The 23285-nt window shown below is 33.2% G+C and overlaps 2 protein-coding genes and 1 pseudogene across 2 annotated transcripts; 1 reads left to right on the forward strand and 2 right to left on the reverse strand.

Annotated features, from left to right (window-relative positions):
* Positions 1-1272: 1272 nt before the first annotated feature.
* On the reverse strand, positions 1273-5024 carry LOC104901790 (EG45-like domain containing protein). The gene is made up of 3 exons (XM_010689405.4): positions 4832-5024; positions 1679-1955; positions 1273-1566 (listed from the first exon to the last, which is right to left on the reverse strand). Exons 1-3 carry the CDS (start codon positions 4941-4943, stop codon positions 1560-1562), a joined length of 396 nt encoding a protein of 131 aa, XP_010687707.2. The 5' UTR covers positions 4944-5024; the 3' UTR covers positions 1273-1559.
* A 6409-nt stretch (positions 5025-11433) lies between these two features.
* LOC104901791 (hypothetical protein) lies at positions 11434-14136 on the reverse strand. The gene is made up of 2 exons (XM_010689406.4): positions 13800-14136; positions 11434-13079 (listed from the first exon to the last, which is right to left on the reverse strand). The coding sequence occupies exon 2, from the start codon at positions 13059-13061 to the stop codon at positions 11742-11744; it is 1320 nt and encodes a 439-aa protein (XP_010687708.2). The 5' UTR covers positions 13062-13079; positions 13800-14136; the 3' UTR covers positions 11434-11741.
* A 6548-nt stretch (positions 14137-20684) lies between these two features.
* On the forward strand, positions 20685-21449 carry LOC104901792 (auxin-binding protein ABP19a-like; annotated as a pseudogene).
* Positions 21450-23285: the final 1836 nt, after the last annotated feature.

Genomic DNA, 23285 nt, shown 5'->3' on the forward strand with positions numbered 1-23285 from the left:
AGTTTAGGCCACTTACAAGCTACGAGATTCCATCCTAAAACCAATTGGTGATACGAGGAGTAACTTCTAATCTTATAAAATGGTTTATTCTCTCCACTTTCTTCAATGTGGGACACTCACAAGTGGGCATTTAATGAGTTTCAACACACCCTCTCACTTGTGAGTGTCCTTAGAAATTCAGAGCTAACTGGAAAGGTCAGAGCAATAATCCTCTTAGGGGTTGGACATCCTGTCGAGGAAAATCCTTATCCAGTAGCGATCAAATATCCAGTTTAGACGAAACCCGCAACCCGGGCTCTGATACCATGTTAATTTTCAGATTATTCGAAAATGGGCCTGGGTAACCCAATAAGGAGGAGAGTTTAGCCCACTTACAAGTTACGAGATTCCATCCTAAAACAAATTGGTTATAGGAGGAGTAACTCCTAATCTTATAAAGTGATTTATTCTCTCCTCTTTCTCCAATGTGGAACACTCACAAGTGGGAATTTAATGGGTTTCAACAGTATTCTCTCTATGACCTTATATTAAGTGTACGTTTGATGTGTATTTTTTATGTGTGTGTGTGTAGATACAAGGGGAGCATAGGGGGTATTTATACTACAAGAGATACTTGGCCTTGGAGAGCAAGTAATACATCCTTGGAGTCCAAGGAAATAATATAGTAAGAAAAAATATTTAGTAGTCATTTAGGATTTGTGACATGTACCCAAAACTTAGTGGCCTGAAATTACTGAAGGCAAAACTCTCTTTTTGGCAATTGAACTAGCCAAGCAACATGGGTATGAAGATATCATTCAAGAGTGACAACCAAACTCTTATTCCCCCTCGCTCTCCGGAAAGCTGCAAATTTTTCCTCTCATTTTGATAGTGTCCTTGAAGATGTTATGTTGTTTTGTCATGTTTTTAATTCGGTAGCTTGATCTCATGTAAAAAGAGAGGAAACTTCGTAGCACGTCGATCACCTTACTAGCTTGTGGCGTTTGGTGTCAAACAAGTGGTGGTAAACCATTGTGACTTGGAAATTTCGTCTTATGTACTCTGACATTAAATTTCGTCTTATGTACTCTCTGACATTTTGTCTCTTGATTAATGCATTTTGTTTGTTTTTCTCCTTAAAAAAACGGAAAGACTATTTAAATTCGGCCCAAGAGTTAGGATAATGAAAACTACTCTGTAATAACAGCCTTTGTGCACCTTTTCCCAAGAGTTAGTATATTTTTCATTGTATAACTGTGTTCGAAAAAGAAATGACAAGGGAAATTGAATGAATTTACATCAATAGAAAGTCTTATTCTTATTCTTTATAATAGTTGTAATGTAAAACGTTCTACTTAGGAATATAAAATACCACATAAGAACCAATTTGGTAATATGCACCAAAGTTCATGAGATAATCATATATTCCAGTACACTTATTACTTGATTACTTATAAAAAGTACTACCTCAATCTCGAGTTAAATGTCACACGGACACAACTTATTTTAATAATCAATATACAAGTCATATAGTAACATTATTTATTCGCCATCAGTTCTCCTTGTTGTGTTTGAATTCTTCAAACCCTATAATCATAAGAAAAGGGAAAAAATTAAAATTGCAATAGTACTACACTAAACTAAAGTTTGTAAAAAGAAGAAATACAAAGAAACAACAAAACTACAATTTAAGACTTACGGGGTGAATTCAATGTTAATTCTACCGGCGTTAGGGTCGGCGATCATGGAAAAGGCTTCTTGGGAAAGATCAAGGCCATTTGCTGAGCAACCGGGGCAAAGGTCTACAACTCTGACGGTAACACTACCACCTCGGCAAGGTTGGGGTACACCTTGGTTGGTGCCACTAACACATGTGACACGGTACGACCTACCACAAGCTGCCCTATTTTGGAAGATATCTGCACTTGCGGCTGCTATCATAGTACCTTGGTTGTCAAAACCATAGCATGACGATGCTACACAACATGTCCCCCAAACACCAAATTATTAGATATAGAATTTTTTTTTTAAAAAATATCACTTTAATTAATACTATATTTTTTTTTGAGGGGAAATTCATACTATATTTCATATACACGGAGATTACACGATTTTAATTAAATACTTCATCCGTTTAGAAAATTATATAATTCATACTATGTTATATCATTTCATCATATATTGATTGTGTCATTTAAACATTAATGTCTCTAATTATCAATAAGTAAAAATTATAAAAAATTGATTTTAAAATAATATATATTGATACGAATCTAATAAGATCTTATATGACTTTGTTTTTCCTAAAATATAAATATCAAAAGACGATCAAAGTGCAAGATGTGAATAGTAAACACTATACAAATAGTGCAACTATTTATAAATGGAGGAAGTATAGGACTTTATGTGATTGTGTCATTTTCATCTTTGATAGCCACTGGAAAGTGAAAAAAGATGATATAGGGCCTGTTCTCCAGCTGAACTGAACTGAACCGAACTGAACTGAAATGAAATGATTTGAATAGTGATATGTGAGAGTAAAAGTATTGTCAAGAGCTGAACTGAACTGAACTGATCTGAACTGAACTGGTCTGAACTGAACTGAATTGAATTGAACTGAACTAAACTGAAATGAAAATAAGTTGGGGAGAACAGGCTCTAAAGACTAAGGGCTTGTTCTCCCCAGCTTATTTTCACTTCAGTTTAGTTCAGTTCAGTTCGGTTCAGCTCCAATAAGTTCAGTTCAGCTCCAATCAGTTCAGTTCAGCTCTATTCTTTTATAACCATTTTGTTAAATATTATTATTATGTTGGTATAATTTATTTTACTAATTACTCTTATTATTATTATTATTATTATTATTATTATCATTATTATTATTTAAATATATATCATTACTATTAAGTATTATTATTATTATTATTATTATTATTATTATTATTATTGTTGTTGTTTTTCTATATATTATTTTTTATTGTAGCTTTACTCATTATTATTACTATTATTATTAGGAGGAACATGGTTTAGGTCAAAGCACAAATAAACCCACTTTTTTTAGCCCATAAACCAATCAAATAGCGTCAAGACAGTTTATGATGTAATTTTTGCGGTCCAACTCAATCATTATATTTATTGCTAAATATTTTTATATTATTAAATCTAATTATTAAAATAGTAATATTAATTTACTTCATAGATATTATTGTTATTATAAATCATCATCAAGTATTAATATATTAATACAAATAATATAAAATAATTATTATTAATTTATGATTATTAATATTATATATTTATAACTATCATTTAAAATAATTATTATCAGTTCAGTTCAGTTCAGCTCCGATCAGTTCAGTTCAGTTCAACTTCATTCTTTTATAACCATTTTGTTAAATATTATTATTATGTTGGTATAATTTATTTTACTAATTACTCTTATTATTATTATTATTATTATTATTATTATTATTATTATTTATTTATTTATTTTTATATCATTACTATTAAGTATTATTATTATTATTATTATTTTTTTTTTGTTGTTGTTGTTGTTGTTGTTGTTGTTGTTGTTTCTATATATTATTTTGTTTATTATAGCTTTACTCATTATTATTACTATTATTATTAGGAGGAACATGGTTTAGGTCAAAGCACAAATAAGCCCACGTTTTTTAGCCCATAAACCAATCAAATCGCGTCAAGACGGTTTATGATGTAATTTTCGCGGTCCAACCCAATCATTATTTTTATTACTAAATATTATTATATTATTAAATTTAATTATTAAAATAGTAATATTAATTTACTTATTAAATTTTATTGTTATTATATATCATCATCAAGTATTAATATATTAATAAAAATAATATAAAATAATTATTATTAATTATCATTATTATTATTAATATTATATATTTATAACTATCATTTAAAAATATCCAAAATACTATTATTATTCATTATTATTACTTATCATTATAATTATTATTTAATATTCATATTATTATTATTTAAATATTATTTATATATTTATTACATTTAATTCAATTCAATTTAATTCAATTCAATTCAATTCAGTTCAGTTCAATTCAGCTCCAATCAGTTCAGTTCAGTTCAGTTCAACTCCAATCAGTTTAGTTCAGTTGTTTTATGCCGAAGAGAACAGACCCTAAGAGTGATGAATCTATATGTAATATTGAAGGAAGATTTAATGAAATATCTTTTTAAGATATATGATTTTCTTCATAAATTTTCATTATGCTGTCTGTAAATGATAATGGACTGCAATGAAAAATTTTGTAAATAATAATAATTTTTCACTAAGTCCCTATAATTTCATTACTATTACGATTATTTATTATATATCAAATGCGCAAAAAGGGTTGATAATTATAACTAATTAACTAAAAGCATAAGCATGATCAAAGACTAAATAGATTTTAAAACACTAATCGGTGCGTAATTATATTATGTGCTACGAGATTATATGTAGGAAAACAATAATGTTATATTAGGACATGTAGGTAATGCTTATCATGTTTTTAATGCTTATATTAATACTATATACTACATCCGTTTCAAAACATAAGACAAGCACGATGTTCGAGGTAGAACTTTGACCATTAGTTACTCTCAATTTATGTTAAAAATTTTTATAGACTCTCAATTCGTTTCAAAAAAGTGAGATCTCTTATAGACTTGTTGTAAGCTTATCTCAATCTTTCGAGTAGGTTGTTTAATTAGTCGTGTCAAGTACATGTGCGAGTTATGAATTTTTAACCTCGAGAATTAACAATATTTAAGAAGCTAGATTATCGTTATGATGAAACATGAAGAGGGTAGAAAAACTTACGAACATATACGGTGTAATATGTGGCCTGTCCGGAAATGGCAATTGCAACTGATGCAAATGATGCAAAGATGGCCATGATTATCATGGAACGTGTAAACGAAGCGGACTTCATATTTGTTATGAGAAGTGAAAACTACTTTCTAATTAGAAATCTTTCAAATTTCAGTAGGAAAAAGTATGAAGATTTTATGAACATATGAGTGAGCACATCATGTACTTATAGAAGAATTATTAGGACTTGGGAGTTGGGACATAGCAGCCTTTGAACGGATTCTTCGTTCAATTAGCAACTTCTTGATTCTTTCTCAAGATTTACACGCCAAAGAAGTTACTTGAATTTATGTAAAGTGCTAAAAGTCGTCAAAAAATTAATTTAAAACCCACGTATTACGTTTGCTATGTAGAAAACACAAGCGTGATTTGACAAATGTAGATCATGAGGCGAAATTTTGCCTAATTTCTATTGACTTGAATGGTATTGTGTAAAAACATTGTCTTTTGAGCATAATAAATTAAAGGAGGGAAAATTCATCTTATCGTTTTCCTTTTTTCTTAACATGTCATGAGAGTAACCCACGCAATGTAAGCTCCATGTAAAAACTAGCTTTTATACAACCACATTTATATGTACTCGGCCCATATATGAAGTACAAGAGAAAAAGTCCAATCCAAACGTAAAACACAAATGCGAGCGGGAATTTCAAGCTATGTCTCACCTCACTTCTCTTTCCGTTAAATTTCATTGATGACCACATGTGAGTGTCCCACATTAAAGAAAGAGGAGAGATTAAAACCATTTTATAAGCTTAGGAGTTACTCATCCAATCACCAATTGGTTTTAGAATGGAAGCTACTTAGACTTGTAAGTAGGCTAAACTCTCCTCCTCCTTATTGGGTTATCCAGGCTCATTTCATATAATCAAAAAAATTAACATTCAATTTTATAATTATGTAAAAAAAAATTATACTAACTTTTTCTATAATCTTGTTATATGACTTATTTTGCTTTTTCTCACCTTTTAAGGAGGTTTCTTAGATGAGTGACCCCTTTTAATTTAATCTTATGAGTAACCTTATTTATTCATACAAGTAACCTCCTTTATCTATATAAATAACATTATTTAATCATACGAGTAACCCCGATTGTTCACAAAAGTAACCACGTTTCTTCTTACGAGTAATCTCACTTATATGATCGAGTAACTTCATTCGTTCATAAAAGTAACCCCATTCCTATAGCTGACCACTCATACTTTAGAAAACCTGTATATATGGGAATAACAACACACAGTATATTTGATAAGTTCAAGTTGGAGATAAAAATTTAGCTCGATATCTTTGCAACGCTTGGTCAAATGCTCAATTTTTAATGAGAAATGAGTGAGATATAACCTTTTGAAAATGAGTTGGCTGACTAGCTGGCAAATGCGCGTGTGGCCACACGCAAGACGAGTTGTTTAAAAACATATATTGGCTAAAAGAATTAATGACGCAAATATATGTTTGTATGTTTAAAACTTACTTCTAAAATGGTGACATTTTATATTTAGCTATCGATGTTTATGCTCTATGACATTGACCTTATTACATTTTTTTTGGTAAGGAGAAATATTAACAAGTTGGTGGAAAATTACAAAAGGGGATCTAAACTTGTCAATGGTGAGAATCGCTCCAAAACCTCTTGGAATCGGAAAAGATGTTCTAATAACTAAACACAAATACTAGTAGAATATATAATAGCTTAATTTTGTTCATTCTAAACCCACACCTCATACCAAAATCCTATTTGAAATAAAGGTATGAATGTTTTGGAATGTTTATGTAAAATTGAGGATATTTTCGTCCAAATTGATAAAAAATAAAACAAGCACAATATTTTAGAACACCTAAAAAAATATAAGACATTATATTATAAGATGCAAAAATTTTATTTGAATATTAAAAAACGTAGAAAATAGTCGGGCATGGCTCCCAAAATCTATACGACTGTTAGGCATGGAAATTTGAGGTGATTAAAAATCATATCTTTGAAATTAAACAATCATATCTTTGAAAACTAAACGTAGTCCAGATTTATGCACAAACCATAGAAAATTGTAATATTAAGTCTTCATGTTCCTAAATAACAGCCAGATCAGGTGGAACTTTCACTGATTTTTCTTTCTTAAATTTCTTTACATTTTTGTTGGAGAATATTCGGATGGTAATCTCATATCGTAAATATAAGGAAAATTTGACATAATTTTCAAATTATTCCTCATATTTAGATTATTTCTTAGATAATCTTTAACTTTGACTTTGTGCTAAAAATACCCTTACTATTAATGGAGCTCTAACGCCGATAGGTTTTTTCGCTCTCTGCTCTCCATCTTCATCTTTTTCATCTCTCTTCCTACTTCTTCCATTAATGACATCCTAAACCTTCAATTTTCACTCTCTCCTTCCACCTACCCACCTTTTTCTCTCCTCCTCATCTTCATCTTTCTTCATTTTCATATGACAATAAGTGATGGCAATTTCAATATCTCACCAATCCTTTTTCAACCCCTCTTAAAAGTTAAAACCCTCATCTCTATCTTCTTCCTCTCTCTCTTCTAAATTTCACAACTCCTTAAACTTCGATGCTCTTTGAGTCCTTGTTCTCATAATACTATTCAAATACAAACCCAGAAAACCTAACCCCCCCAACATCGAGAAGAAGAAAACAACCAGACCAAGTTTCTATGACCAAACCCATGAAAATGGACTGTAAAACCCATTTCTAAAACCCAAAAAATCTCATGTCAGCTTCAACAAGAAGAAGAACAACAATCACAATTTTTTGTGGGAATTCCATAAGGTGAGAGAATTAATTTCACCATCATAAAAATGTGGGAAATTCACAAGATGAATATGGGGAGGAGAGAAGAAGGCATGTAGGTGAAAGGAGAGATAGCAAAGTGGATGTTTAGGACGATGTCATCAATGGAGGATGGTGAGAGGAAAGATGAACAAGATGAATAGTAGAGAGAGAAAAAAACCCTAAAGCCGTTAGAGCTCCGTCAATAGTAAGAGTATTTTGCGCACAAAGTCAAAGTTCATGGGTATCTAAGTAATTCCCCAAATGTGAGGGGCAATTTGAAAATTACGTCAAACCTCAGGAGTACCTGAGGAATTTTTCCTAAATATAATGACAAAAGTATGAGTTAAAATTACTAGAAGGACCTAAGTTTTAGCCTAAGTTATTGTTAATGACCTTAACTTTTAAAAATTATATGTAATGAAGGACGGCAATGAGACGAGACAACTCACGAGCTACTCAGGCCCGGTCCTGGGGCAGGGCTGGCAGGGTCCCCGCCCAGGGCCAAAAAAAAAATTCGGTTTTGCCTTTGTAAAAAAAATAAAAATAAAATAAAGTTTTAGAAATACAGTTAATACATGAACACAATGAGAAGTAGAGAAGGCAGAATACTAAAAGTCTAAACTCTAAAACTGAAAGTTTCCCCAATTCCCCTAACCTCCCGCATATAACGCTTTCAGTTTTCATTCTCCAAAAATGGCAGATTCATCCATTCTTCCTATAATTTTTTTCCTATTATATCTCCCTAAAATCTCTTGCAAATTAACTGAAAATATATTATTCTCTAGTTATAATATTCAAAATCCAACGGGAAAAAGAAGTTTTTGGAAATAAATAGTTCACTCTTGCTTCCCTATATCTCAATTCTCACAATTACAAAGAACCCATTGTTTTAAATTTTCAGATTTCAACAGTACAATTCATGAGGTTTGTAAATTGTAATTTCATTCTCTAAATTTTCTTCGGAAATTTGACGATTTGTCAATTTTATTTCTGAATTTTGTATGTAAATTTGATTTATTTATAGATTAGGGAACTTGGTAATTTGATATTTTATCTTCCAATTTCGTAATTCGTATGAATGAATATTTAATGATTATTGTGGACTTGTGGTTAGCACTTAGGAGATAAGCAGAGTAGAGACAAACCCAATTCCTTGTGGTTAACAGTTAACTTTATATATATTAGATTCTTCATTCTTGTGCTTCTAGTTGTGTTATTAAATAATCAAAGTACAAGAATCTTAGCAGATAAGCACAGTAGCAGACAAAGACTCTTGATATGTCTGGAAATAAAAATGAATTTACTAGAACAACTACTACGAAAAAGGCTTAGTCCTTAATTCCTTGTGGTTGTACTTTGATTAAATGATTAGTTGATCAATTTTTGATTGTAATTCTTCTCTTTTGATTCATTTAATGAAAAAATTTCATTAGTATTTTTATATTGTATATCTTTTTCAATTTCTTGTGCGTTAGGGGTCCAAGATTTTAATCTCGCCTCGGGCCTAGTAATGTTCAGGAACGGCCCTGGAGCTACTAAATATTGACTCGTTCAACACTCGAGTGAGCTCGAACCGAACTAGAGCCCCGATTCGAGATATTGGTGAGTTGAGTTGAGCAACTCAATATCTGCTCGATTCGGAAACTTGTGATAAACTCGAATACCTAATTATCAATAGCAAAGTACTTAAGTTCAATTTTTCTACCTTGTTGTTGTTTTTAACATGAAACAATTGCAAGCTATTCGAAATCTAATCGGTCAAAACTCGACTCGGTGAATACTCTGACGAAACTCGGGCAAAACTCGACTCAAGTGAGCTCGACTCAACTCAAACTCGACTCAAAATATTAACGAGTCGAGTTGATCTGAGTCGAACCAACTAGCTAGCTCAAATTCGAACCCGACTTGTATTATTGTCATTCGGACTCATCCCTATAAAGGAAACCATGTTATAACACTCTAACGCATAGAGAGAATTTTTTTTAAAAAAAAAATTAAGGGCAATCAGATTTTAATCTTTTAAAGAATAGTTGGTTATCATATGTCCTTTCTCCTTTCCACAGGCACATAAACTCTCTTCTGGCTCTCCACCACGTACCAATAATGCACCACAAATGCACTACCGCCACCGGTCTACCACCTTCTTGAAGTTTGAACGAAGTTTCTTCTTAATATGAAATCAAGATGTTTTTATGATGGTGAAGTCCATTCATCCGAGCCAAAATTTTCGGATCGGATTCGATCTTGATCTATACAAAAAATTAAGTCAATCTTATCTATACAAATACTATTAAACCTAGAAAAATTAGCTTAGGTGTCAAGCTCCCAACGATTTCGCCAAATATCACATTTTCAAGTCGTCTCAATGTTGCACTTGCCACGTGTAGGTTGCTCACCGTTTCCGGTTGGATGTGGATTATATGTCACGTGGATATATATATAATGATTTTAGAAGAAACATCTTAAAATCTTAAATTTATATTAAAAAAAAGTTCCCTTGCATTTTGATTAGTTTCTTTGTTTTATTTACAAATTTATAAATTTACATATCACAATTATGAGTTTTAAACTTCAAAATGTTGCAACAAAGAATTTTTAATACATCATCAAAATATTATATTATATTTTATATTTTTTAACTTTAAATGCATGTATTCGAAAAAATTTATAACAAAAACAACTACTTAGCAAACAAAACAATTCACGTGCATTATGTACAGGTCCAAATCATACTACACAAAACCTCTCGTGCATTTTATACGGTTTAAAAAATAGCAGTAAATATACATTTACATTGTTGTAGTGGTAAGTAATTAGACAATACGACATCCATTTAAATGTGTTTTACTCCCTCCGTTTCCTAAAGATCTTCCCACTTTCTATTCCTACAGATACCAAGGAAAATCAAGTTGTGTGGGGCATGGTAAGAGTAAAGTAGGAGAGAGAAAAGGGTTAATATAAATAAACAAATAAAAAGGGGTTAAAGTAAGAGAGACAAAGGGAGTAAAATTGAATTAATAATGTAATGGTGGACCATATGATACTAATGACAGTGACATAAGAGGGTAAATAGGGAAATTTGTTTTGCCAAATAAGGAATAAAGCAAAAAAGGGAAGATCTTTTGGAAACACCATTAAACGAAAAGAGGGAAGAACTTTAGAAAACGGACGGAGGGAGTAAATAATAACCATCTAATCAAATTGTGTATTAAAGTAGGTTTTTGTATGATAAATAGTTGTTGACCCTGGCAATGCATGTCTCGAATCATTTACCAATGTGAGCTTGAAGTGTTAAATCAAATACTTATGAGAAATGGAAAAAAGGAGTTATAAGTATTGGATTATGTTCGTGAAATAATATTCTAGTTCCTTTCAAATTTTGCTACATATATAGTAAATCATTATAATATGAATGATTGATCAAATACAACCCTAGCCTTCAAGATACTACATAGGGGTGTTCATAAAAAAATCGAAACCGAAATACCGTACCAAAATACCGAAAAACCGGTTAAAATGGGTGGTAATCGTAATGGTAAGAAAAAATGATTAATCGGTGATGCGGTAACCGGTCTAGACGGTTAAGGTGCGCAAAAAGAGCGAATTGAAACTTTCGGTTACCGAACCGAAATGTTGTTTCGGGAAGGTTAACCACCTATGATCATTTGGAATTATATTCAACTAATTAAAACGTGAAACTATTTTAAGCATACCACCCAAAGGATTCCTACGAGTTCCAATATAACCAGGGATCTCCCTTACAATTTGCTCAAATTCTGAACAAATTTTTATTACCATAATAAAAAGAATATTACTCCCTTGATACCAAACTAGCATACAAGGCATTGCGCTCGAAGAAAATAGTGTCAGTCTATGTAGCTCATACTCAAATTTTTGGTGAAGAACTTAGCTCATAGTCAAATAAATTACAACATACTCTATGATATTAATAAGGACGGCTGAAGGTGAGCAATTGAGCATATTGGAATTCATCGTCCAATGACTCTACCCTTAGCTTGAAGCCATGAGTGCGGGGCACGAGAAGTGTCGACACTCGACTCCACCATTCTAACCCTCGATAACAGCAGTGGATCGCAGTGGTGTTGGCCAGCTTGGGAGTACTAAGGGGTGAAAAATTTTACTCATTAGACAATGTTGACGACCTTCTGCAGTAGTAACAGGCATACGACAGGCCAACTTCACGGCCCTGGTGAATAGGTTGCATTCGAAAATACAGCCAGGAATAAGCACATATATGACACCAGTATCACTATGATGGATACAAAACACATCTATACACATTGGTCCTCTGCTTGAGAACTGTATAAGTTTCTCTGTCATCCAAGAATGAGGCGACACCCAGTCTGACGTTTCGATTCTATGCTGCAACATCCAAATTCCCTTCTTGTAATTTTCAAGGACCCAAACCCTTAATACACCCTCATTCTCCTCAAACTCATACAGCTGCAACTTCCCTTTTGAAACATACACAGAGCCAAGTACTCTGCTAACTGGCCACCCAACCAAATGGCACTGAATCTCATTATCAGTTTCAATACTGTTATGATCAAATCCAAAGATACCCTCATTACAGGTAAAATGGAGCTTTCCATTAAAGCGAAAACCAGGGTCAAGTGGCCTTATTCTACTTGCCTTTGGTAATGATAAAACCCGATCAGACCATTGGCTATCACAATGATTTGTAGATGAGAAGAAGTGTGCTCTGATCTTTTTTGACGGCACATGTGGCAGTGTTATACCTATAACAACAACGGTGTAACTGTATGCATAATTCAACACAATTTCCCTTTCACAAGAGTAGAACGGATCAGATATGAAACCCACAATCTGATAAACATAGTGAAATGAGGGTGAAGGAAGCGTAACCCATTGCCTGGTTTGTACATTACTGATGTAGTAATCATATTTCTTATTCTCATCTCTGCAGTAGATTAACAAATCATTACAGGATGCAACTACCTCGGCTGAAGCTTTATCATCCCCGAGATAATGTAATGGAGAGAAAGAGGAACTCTGAGCATTAAAAATTGAAGGTCTAAATAAATTCTCAGGTCCATGCCAAGGCTGACAACAATTAGGATGATACAACATAACAATGGCAAAAGTATGATGTTTCTCGTTGCTATTTCCAGGAACACCATCTCTAATTATACTATTTTCTTTTAAGTTACCAGATTTTAGGCCAATGAATTGAGTAATGAACCAAGGATGGGAGACCAGAGCATCCCAACGCTTACAAACGCACTTGCATCGAATAACATACTTGCAGTTGGGAAGTCGACGTAGAATTTCCATCAACAACTCATCTGATAGACAATCAATCTGATTGCACTGCATCATCCTAGGCGATTTTGCTTCAATAGCCATTGGCAAAGTTGCTACTCCCTATTACAGTTTCTTTCCGCAATTAGGCCAATTTGCAATCAACAATAATGCAAATCAAATCAAACCACATTCAACAATTATATGAACAGATGGATCTTAATAATTAACATCCCATGTAACGTCAATACTCAATAGTCATTGAACAATTTGCCCAATCATACTCATAAAGAACAGTTTAACATGTTATGACTTGCCAAACTAACATCCATATAATTTGGCCTCTTACACATTAAACTTGTTACTGATTCATCCTAGTATGCATATATGCCAATATAGCTCATTATTTTTTTTGACAGATGAGAAGAAAAATTACCTTACACAGTTAATTCATGGCTCTCTGAGCCCGAGTTCGTCAGATCATAAGTAAAAATACTAAAACTTAAATAACCGTAGAATGAAACATTGATTTATAAGTCTAGTAATATACCCACCAACCTTCAAAGATTCAACTTTTACTAAAATTTAAGGTTTCCCAGCTCAAATCTATGCTTGTTGCATACATAATAACATTCAATTAATTATTCACTAATAATCTTATCACGCAAAACCACACATTGATCACCCATAGGAATCAGAACTTTGTATATTGATATACATATAGAATCATCAAACTTCATATACACAGCTTTAAAAAGTCAGATGAATATACATAAAAAACTTATATACTCTGAAGCACCGGTTTGATGTGATGTAAAAATTCAGATAAACGATAAAATTTACCTTTTTATATCTAGACAATCTTCAACGATCTAATCGAGTTCTTTCTCTCTTTCACTCTCTCTTTCTTCCCACTCACTGTGTAATTTGTGTACCACGTTTGAGGACAATATATATATATAGAAGGCCATGGAGATTATATATATAGGGTTGGGTTCTAATGAAAACCCTCTTATTGTAAGAATCGTGAGAACCACTTAAAATGAGTAAAAACTTCCTAAAATGAGCAAAAAAAAAAAGTAACAAATGCGCATAAACATAAATTGAGTAGAAAACATTAAGTTATCAAAAACGTAAAATGAACAAAAATGTAAATGAAGAAAAACGTAAAATGAGCATAAAAAAGTTCAATAAGAAAAATAAAATGAGCAAAACGTAAAATGAGCAAAAACGTTGATAAATGAGCATAAAATTGTTAAATGAGCAAAATCATAAAATAAGTGAAACAAAAAATGAGCAAAAATATTATGAAATGATCAAAATCTTCGTAAAATGAGAAAAAATGAGTGATTCTCACGGTTTTCACCATAAAGGTGGTTCTCATATGAAGTTAAACCTATATATATATAGAGGAGGGTTGCATCTTATATTCTATTTTTGAATTTTTTTTCATGTAAATATTATACTTACATATTATATATCAAAATATATATATGCAAGGGTTGCATCTTATGTAATCCTACTCAACAATATTGGCTACCATCCTCCAAGCTTATTTAAGTGCTTCAAACCCTACAAACAGCAGTATGTTTGAATTTAATAAAGTAGCATATTGGAAAGTGATCCAATAAGAGATTTCTTGAAATCATAGAAAATTGGTACATAAGAATATATAGGAGTTAGCTCAAGTGGGTAGAGCGCTCTCCTTTGGCCCCTGAGATTAGGGGTTCGATCCTTATCCCCAGCATTATGCTGGTGTATTTCCTTAGCATGCTATGCATGCCTTACCAGCCAATATGTTGGTGTTTCCTACAGGCTAGTAGCCTTGTAGGGGTTAGCCCTTGGGCTGACTTAATTTCCTAATAAAAAAAAAATAGAAAATTGGTACATGTACAACTTATATACATATACATATATATATGTGTGTGTGTGTATATATATAGATATATATTTGACAACGAGAAATCGTACATAAATGAAAAGTGGAAGTGCAGCCTAATGCTAATACAACCAAATCTAAAACGCAAAAAACAATAAAGAGTCGCATGTGACGGAGGGCATCGCTGGTCAATCCTAGTGATGGTGGAGTCAAAACTTTGATGGATGATGGCAGTGGTGAGAGAAGTGAGTGTTGTTCACGGTTCAAACAACGAACAACTGACGACGAGCGTCATATCTCGCAGCATGAGCAATCTAACAAACCGCTATTGCTTGGGATTCTAGGCTCAGGATCTTGTGAAGAGTCACGTTCCTTTGTGACTTAGTGCTCTCGCTCGAGAGTATTTTAGGTTTCTCCAGTAGAAAAGGTAAACACTTTTGAGGTGGCGTGCTGAAAATCAGATGCAACTCGTGTGCCGCTTCCAGATTTGATTTTTTTAAAGCGAGGATCATAAAAATCAATGCCGAGCTAGGGAGAGAGCTAAATAAAGTGTGCTCTCGAACACTTTGCCGATTTGTGAAATAGAAAAACAAAAATCCCAACCATGAAAAACGTGCATCTCCTCGACCACGCGCAAAATCCGCTTGATTCACCTGTTTCAACATCATATACTCCAAAAAACACCACAAATTCTACTGTTATAAATCCCTATGCCTTATCCAACCAAGTGACTGCTAAACTGTTAAGAAGCACCATACACAAAAGGCAGCAAGCAAATAAACATACTACAAATACTAAAAAATATACTGAAAAAACTGATAAATATACTTAAAAATTAACCCACTTAGGGAGACTAACAACCAGGGGGGAGGGGGAAAGGGATACCCGACTTAAACCAAGGGGAGGGCATAGGGAGGCCTAACCTAACAACAGGGGGAAGGAGACAGGGTGGCCCAACACTAAACAGGGGAAGAGGGGGCGGGGAGGCCCGACGAGAACAAGGGGAAGGGAGGCTCGATGTTAAATAGGGGGGATAGGGAGGACCGGACTCGACAGAAAAACAGGGGAAAGAAGGGACAAGGAAGACCAAATGCTACATATGGGACCGACACAACGAATGACAACCACCGGAAAACGAATGACTAACAACCGGTGACTACTAGGAGGTAAAACCAATGACTACTAGGGGGTAAAACCGGCAACTACTAGGGGGAAAACTAGCGACGGCTGACAAGAAGGAAACCAGCAAACGAACAACAAACAACCGAAAAGGGAAAAAACGTAGAAGAAAAGGGAAAGGAGGGAGGGGCTCGACGGCTACCGTGCCAAGGTGGTCGTCGAGCCCCTAGGGATTCTGGTGTAGCGCTTTGTTTTACTGGGGAGAAAAGAGAGGTTAGAGAATGCGGCTAGGGTTTTTTTGTACAAATTTTATAACTGAACGTGCATATCTTAATTTTTGAGATGAAACTACTTTTTCTTTAAAAAATGTGCAATATGGTCAAACAAATATGCTTATAATGAACAAGTTTCACATTTTTATTTGATCTTAATCAGCATAAAATTTATATGCACAAGCAGCACAACGCAACATATATCAGTACTTCATCCGTTTCAAATTATTTGTGACACTTTCACTTCTCACGCATGTCAATGTAAAACTTTAATGACATAAATCTCTAATTTTGTATTTGTAAAATTATAAAAAAATATATTAGGACGAATCTAACAAGATCCCAGATGACTATATTTTTATTTACGTATAAATCACAAACGATGGTCAAAGTGAAATTGTGCATTGTGTAAAATGTCAAAGTGTCACATTAATTTGAAAAGGAGTAAGTACAACATTTGTATGAATGGTGAATCCAAGTTATTACTTTGTTTTTTTGGCATCAAGAAACTAAAGAAAGTTCTTACCAAAAAAATAAACATATCACAATTTTTAATATACCATTAAAATTATTAAAGATGCATGCAATCGAAACACTTACTGGATATCATCGATGTTAACTCTACCGGCTTTAGGGGTCAGCGATGGCAGAAAAGGCTTCTTAGAAAAGATCAAAGCCATTTATAGAGCAAACCAGAACAAAGATCACAAATTGACCTTCACACTACCGACGTTTGACCTAAACTAGCTCTATTTCAACTTTCAATATATACTAGCTGAAAATAAACTGAAACTGATAAGTCAACTGAAGCTGGAATTGATAAGATACCTGATTAAGTTAATTATTTGGCAAAATTGGTTGCTTAAGTTGATAAATTATTCTGGCAAAATTAGTTGTTATCAAAAGTTAAAATAATAATTTTAAAATTTCAGTCACCTGATTTTTAAAAGGTAAAAATTTAAATTATCATTTATGTCATTTTAAGCACCTGGAATTTTATTAAGTTACTTCCTAAATACTATTAATCATCTATAAAAATATATTAAAAGGCGTGCGAAAACAAGAAAATGAGCCACGTGGCGCTCTCCTAGGGAAGTTTAGTTCATGTAATCCATGTATAATAAAAAAATTAAGAAAGTGCATAGTATAGGGTTTGATCCCGAGACCTCAAATACATATACTAAAGTTTTAACCACCAGGCTAACTTGTATTTAGTGTTATTATCATAAAGTAATATATTAATAAATGAAATTTTTTTTCTTACCCGTGGCATAGCCCGGGCCTAATAACTAGTTTTAGCACCTAAAATATGTTAACACTTTATCATTTAAGTTAATTAAAATACATCCCCACACATATGACATAAGCACTCAATCATTAGTACATAGATATATATATATATATATATATATATATATTATATTATATATAATATAATATATATATATATATATATATATAAAATTACAAAGACTATAATATAATATTATTTTTGAAATTCAAGTTTATGTGTAAGAATATAATCTATGCAATCGATTAAATAGTGTAGTGGTGACAATTAAGGGAGCTTATAAAAATATTAAGATTTTTTAAAAAATATAAGACGATTGAAAAGGTAGGACACACAATTATTAGAATTAGATTAATTAATGAGTATCAATATATAAAATGTAAATTATTTTATAAAGAGAAATATAATATTGTATTTAAATGATTCGTCCTCTAGTCTCTCCCAAACCCAAATACCAATAAAAGATTGTACAAGCTTGAGGTTACATGTTTAAGTCTTAACACACCCATATTATTTCTACGGATTTTAAATAAGTATATAGATTAAGCTCAGAAAAATTGAAGTGGAAAGATAATTGTGGTTATCGTTGTATATAGTTGTTTGTTCACTTTATATATTACTTTTTTTTACCAAGCAAGGGTTAGCATCATGATTTCAAGGTCATATGATCAAACTACACTAGGAATTCTTTATGGAGGAGGTTTCCTTTGCCACCCCCTGTAGGGCTAGCAATGGATCAGAGGTGGGTTGGGTAAACTTCCATCCACTCCATCACCCGCAATCCAAATCTCCATCACCTTTCAAGAATTTCACCCATATCCGCTCCATTAACAACTGCGGGTGGGGCGGGTGGGAAAAGAGTGATAGTAAGAACAAAAACTATTTTTTAGACTTTATAATTTTAAAGAAAATAAAAAATAAAAAATCAATCATAGTCTCTTAGATTAAAAATAAAATATATGAGTCTTATTTCAAACCAGAAAGTAATCCTAATAATAATTCAATAAAACCAAAAAAACAAGTCCATGATTGTCAATTGTTATTTGCTAGTTTGTTATATATAGATGGATGGATGGATATATTAATGGGTCGATGGAAGGATATATTAATGGATGGATGAAAAGGGTGGGTGATGGGTCCAAAAAATATCATCTATATCTGACCCAATCCACCACCCGGTCCACCCATCCCCCACCAATCACCCGCTTCACCACGGGTGATAACCCATTTGTTCGGGACAGGTGGTTGGATAATCAACTCACCCATACATAATTGTCAGCTCCATTAAAGAATCTATTGCAAACCTAATTGGTCAAACCTGAGTAAGGTATCAATTCAATAGTATCATTCATTTTACCTACCTAAAAAATTATTTTTTTCCCTAGTACTCATTAGAAATCCACAAGTATGTTTGCATTACAGTTGTACCAGAAAATCACTAAGCTAATTTGCATCATAACATACATATCGTTTTCTACATAAGCAGAAAAAATTATGAGTGCATACTAAATGCTTATTTATTAAGGGAAAAGCTATATGCAGCCCTAAGGGTTGTATATAAGAAGCTAAAAATGAAAATAAGTTGCATTAATTGATCATTTATTACATCGGTTGATGCAAAAATTTTCCATAAATTCACAACTTATTTCCATTTTAAGTAGTGTATTTATGTCTTATATGCAACCCTAAGGGCTGCATATAGCATAACCCATTTATTAATCAAAGTTGGTTCAAGTGGCAAACAGCTTGAAATCATTTAAGGGATGTCTCGAGTTCAAGCCTCATTGTATGCATTAACTCTTGTTGGGAGACTCACCCACCAAAACCAGGTGTGCAATCCGGGTCGGAGTCGGATGTAGTCGGAGATAAGCTCCAGTGAACCGGGTGGGCAACCAAAATAATAATAATAAGTGTTTATTTCAAACAAAAAAAATACTTCATCCATTTCGAATTAAATGCAACAAATCCACTTTTTTACTATTCACACTTTTCACTTTCATCAAGATTTGTGACTTATACATAATGCAAAAGTGAGATATTGTTAGATTCGTCTCGTGATGTACTTTCATAAAATGCAATTTTTGTAATTTTTACTTACATGTAATCAGAGGCGGCTAAGGTCATGTGCAAGGTGAGCAACTGCACATGACCCTCAATATATAAGGACCCAATTTTATTAGTTGTACGCCCAAAGTAAATAATAATAATAAATAAATAAATCTAATTAAAGGTTGTTCTTTTTTAATTTCTCGGGTGTATATGTTGGACGCAGATTGAAAGAGGTTAAGTTTATATGGTGTTCTGTTTCATCATTTCGTCATGTTCTCCAAAAAAAAAGTCCACATTATTGACTTTATCCAACAAAAAATTTCAATCCTTATAAGTTAATTTAGAATAGGCCCCTAAATTATACGAGACGACCCTATATGTAATTAAAGATATTTATGGTCAAAATAATATCTCGTCATGCATATAAGTGAATTTGTTGCATTTTATTCGGGACAAGGGATGTCCTGGCATCCTAGTCGAATCTTGTCAAGTGATCATTTCTTGATAAAAGAATTGTTCATCTTATATGCACATCATTTATTCATACCTTTCTCTCTCCTTGAAATTCATCCCTTACCCATGTTAAACAATTTCAAAGACAAGACATGGACATGATTTAGTATAAGAGTTAGTAATTACGTAAGCAATGATGCTAGCTAGCCCATATACATGAGATGCATGAAGATGATCACGTACTAGGAAAATACTCTATCTGTTTCCTAAAGATCTTTCCTCTTTCCGTTTTAGTGTGTTTTCAAAAGATTTTCCTTCAGTTTACTTTATTCCTTATTTGGAATTTTTTCCCCCTTTTTACCCTCTCATGTCCCTATCATATGGTCCACCATAACATTATTAATTTTACTCCCTTTCTCCTCTTACTTTAACCCCTTTTTATTTGTTTATTTATCTTAACCCCTTTCTCTCTCCAACTTTTCCCACCCCACACCCCACACAAGTGGATCCTCCTTGGTATCTGTAGGAATAGTAACAAGGAAGATCTTTAGGAAACGGAGGGAGTAATAACCAACGTAAGAAATTTCCACAACGTAGTAGTTAAGTTCGTAGTCTATATAAGAACGCATATTTAGTTATTTACAGCATAGGAATACACACAACTATTTCGCCTGCTAATATTCCTGCATACATTTCAACAGATTCTTCAAAACATGGATGCTCTCAAACTCATCTTCCTCTTCACTCTCCTTGTCCCTCTCACATCTGCCACAAACATCGTTGTCGATTATTGTGTGGCAGATTTAACTTTCCCAGTTGGACTAGCGGGATACCCTTGTAAAAATCGGCTACTCTTACAGCAGATGATTTTGTTTATACTGGTTTAGGTGCTGCAGGAAACTTCTCTTACTACTTTCAATGTTGCCGCGGTTCTAGCAGTTGACACTACGTTCCCTGCCTTGAACGGTCTAGTCCTTTCCATGGCACGATTAGACCTTGGTGTAGGTGGAGTTATTCCACTCCACTCACACCGAGCATCAGAAGTTATTCTTGTAGTCGAGGGGACTATAATTGCTGGTTTTATCGGACACAAATAGCACTGCATTTCACAAAACATTGAATAAGGGGGATATTATGATGTTTCCACCAACGTTGCTCCACTTCCAAGTTAACATTGGCAAATCTTCTTCTCTTGCATTTGTTACCCTGAATAGCGCGAGTTCTGGCTTTCAAACTACTTCTATTGCTCTAGGTGCAACTGACCTTCCTACTGATCTGATTCAGAAGGTAACTCTATTGGACGCTAGGGAGGTTAGGAGGTTGAAGAATATTTTTGGCGGCAGTAACTGATAAGCTAAGGCAAACAAGACAGTATGGTGTGTTAAGAGGTTTTGGGATGAAGTTAGTTAGCATTTTGGCGAAAGTAATGAGTAAAGCTAAAAAAATGTGGGTTTATTTGGGCTTTTGACCTAAATCATGTTCCTCCTAATATGAATTAAACCGACACAAACTCTCTCAAATAAGCTGGGGAGAACAGGCCCTAAAGCTAATATGGATTAAACCGACACGAACTCTCTCAAATCAAAATTCATCTTCTGTCATGAAAATGACTGAAACACGACACGTCTTAGCCAAGACATTTGCAAGAATTTTAGATTGATTTAAATTACGATATATTCCAAATTAAACTTCCATAATTGAACATATATAAAAATCATAATCATCTACGTGGTCACACCTACATTACAACCGGTGGCGAAGCCACATGGTAACAAGGGGTAGCACGTGCTACCCCTGTTTTTTTTCAAAAAAAATATGAAAACTAAAACCTAAACCTAATAACCTCTCCTCGCTATTCTTCTTTCTCTCACTCTCTCAGACCCTCTACTCCACTCTACTCTTTGTCTATTTCTTGGACCTCGCTACCTCGGTCTCGTCAAAACCTAATTTTGATTTGAATGCCTCTTCACTTACTGGCGGGGGGAAAGCGGCGACTGGTCTTTGTTGTTCTTCGTTCTATACTTCTATGGCTCTCTGGATAACATGAAGGCATTCTTCACGTTTTTACTTCTTCGCTGCATAACACGAAGCCATTCTCCGTCCTCCAGTTCTTCGCCTGAGCGGCTTGTGAGCTACTGCACCTGTGCATTCTAGTTTCCATCACCACTGCCACCTACCGTCTGGATTCGAGGTTTTTTCTTTTCTTTTTCTGTGATGGTTAATATTAATTGTTAGTGAATGTTAATTGTTAGGGAATTCTAACTGTTCAATGTCTGAATTTTAATTGTTAGTGAATGAATTAATTGTACATTGTGGTTTTTTGTAAATTTGGGTAGATATTGGGATTATTAGTTTATAGAATTCATTAACGAATTGTTATTGAAATAATTTTTTTGTGATGGTTAATGGTTTAATTGGAAATTGGATAGTTGAATTATTAGCGAATGAGTATTTTTTGATAATTAAATCACGCAAACCAGAGCAATGTGTTACTGCCATGTAATTGTAATAAGGAATGAATTATTAGTGAATGGATGGTTCATTTTAAATTTGGGAATGATATGTTACTGAATTTGTTAGTAAAAAGTGATCGAGTTTTTTTGGACTCGATAGTATTGTAAAGCTTATCCGGAATCCTGAATCCACCCCTGATTACAACCTTTATTAAAAAAATAATAATATCATAATTACGCATCATATTCCAAACTTGCCACTACATTCACATCAGCTTCACTCACTTCATGAATGAAAATAACACGAAGATCACAGAAATTGTAGGTTCACAATGAAAGCAGAACAAGTACTTTTCAGTTTCAAACACACATCAACAAACCAACCAATTACCAAACCCAAAAAAAGCGCGATCCAACCATCTCTTTCTTTCTTTCTCTCTCCCTGAAAAACTCAAAATCTAATGAAAAAGACACCACATGATAACAATGTAATAAGCAAAAAAACAATTTCCAAATGAAGCATCTAAAGAGTTTTATTCATAATTCGTAAACAAAGTACATAAAAACCTAGGGAATTTTCTTCTAAACTACTACTACTACAAAGTAGCTAGTAAATCATCCAATCCTATTGCTATTATACTCTTAAAAACTGATCAGCAACTTGTAACTAAGAAATCCCAATATAACTTGTTTATGTCGATTTTATACTAAGTACGCAAAAGGAATTGGAAAACTAACAACAAGATCTATGTACTTAAATTTAAATGATTAACTCAACTAACGAGAATAAATGACGAAAATAAAAGAAGAATA

This window comes from Beta vulgaris, chromosome 8 (assembly GCF_026745355.1).
Source record: "Beta vulgaris subsp. vulgaris cultivar EL10 chromosome 8, EL10.2, whole genome shotgun sequence".
Lineage (NCBI taxonomy): Eukaryota > Viridiplantae > Streptophyta > Magnoliopsida > Caryophyllales > Amaranthaceae > Beta > Beta vulgaris.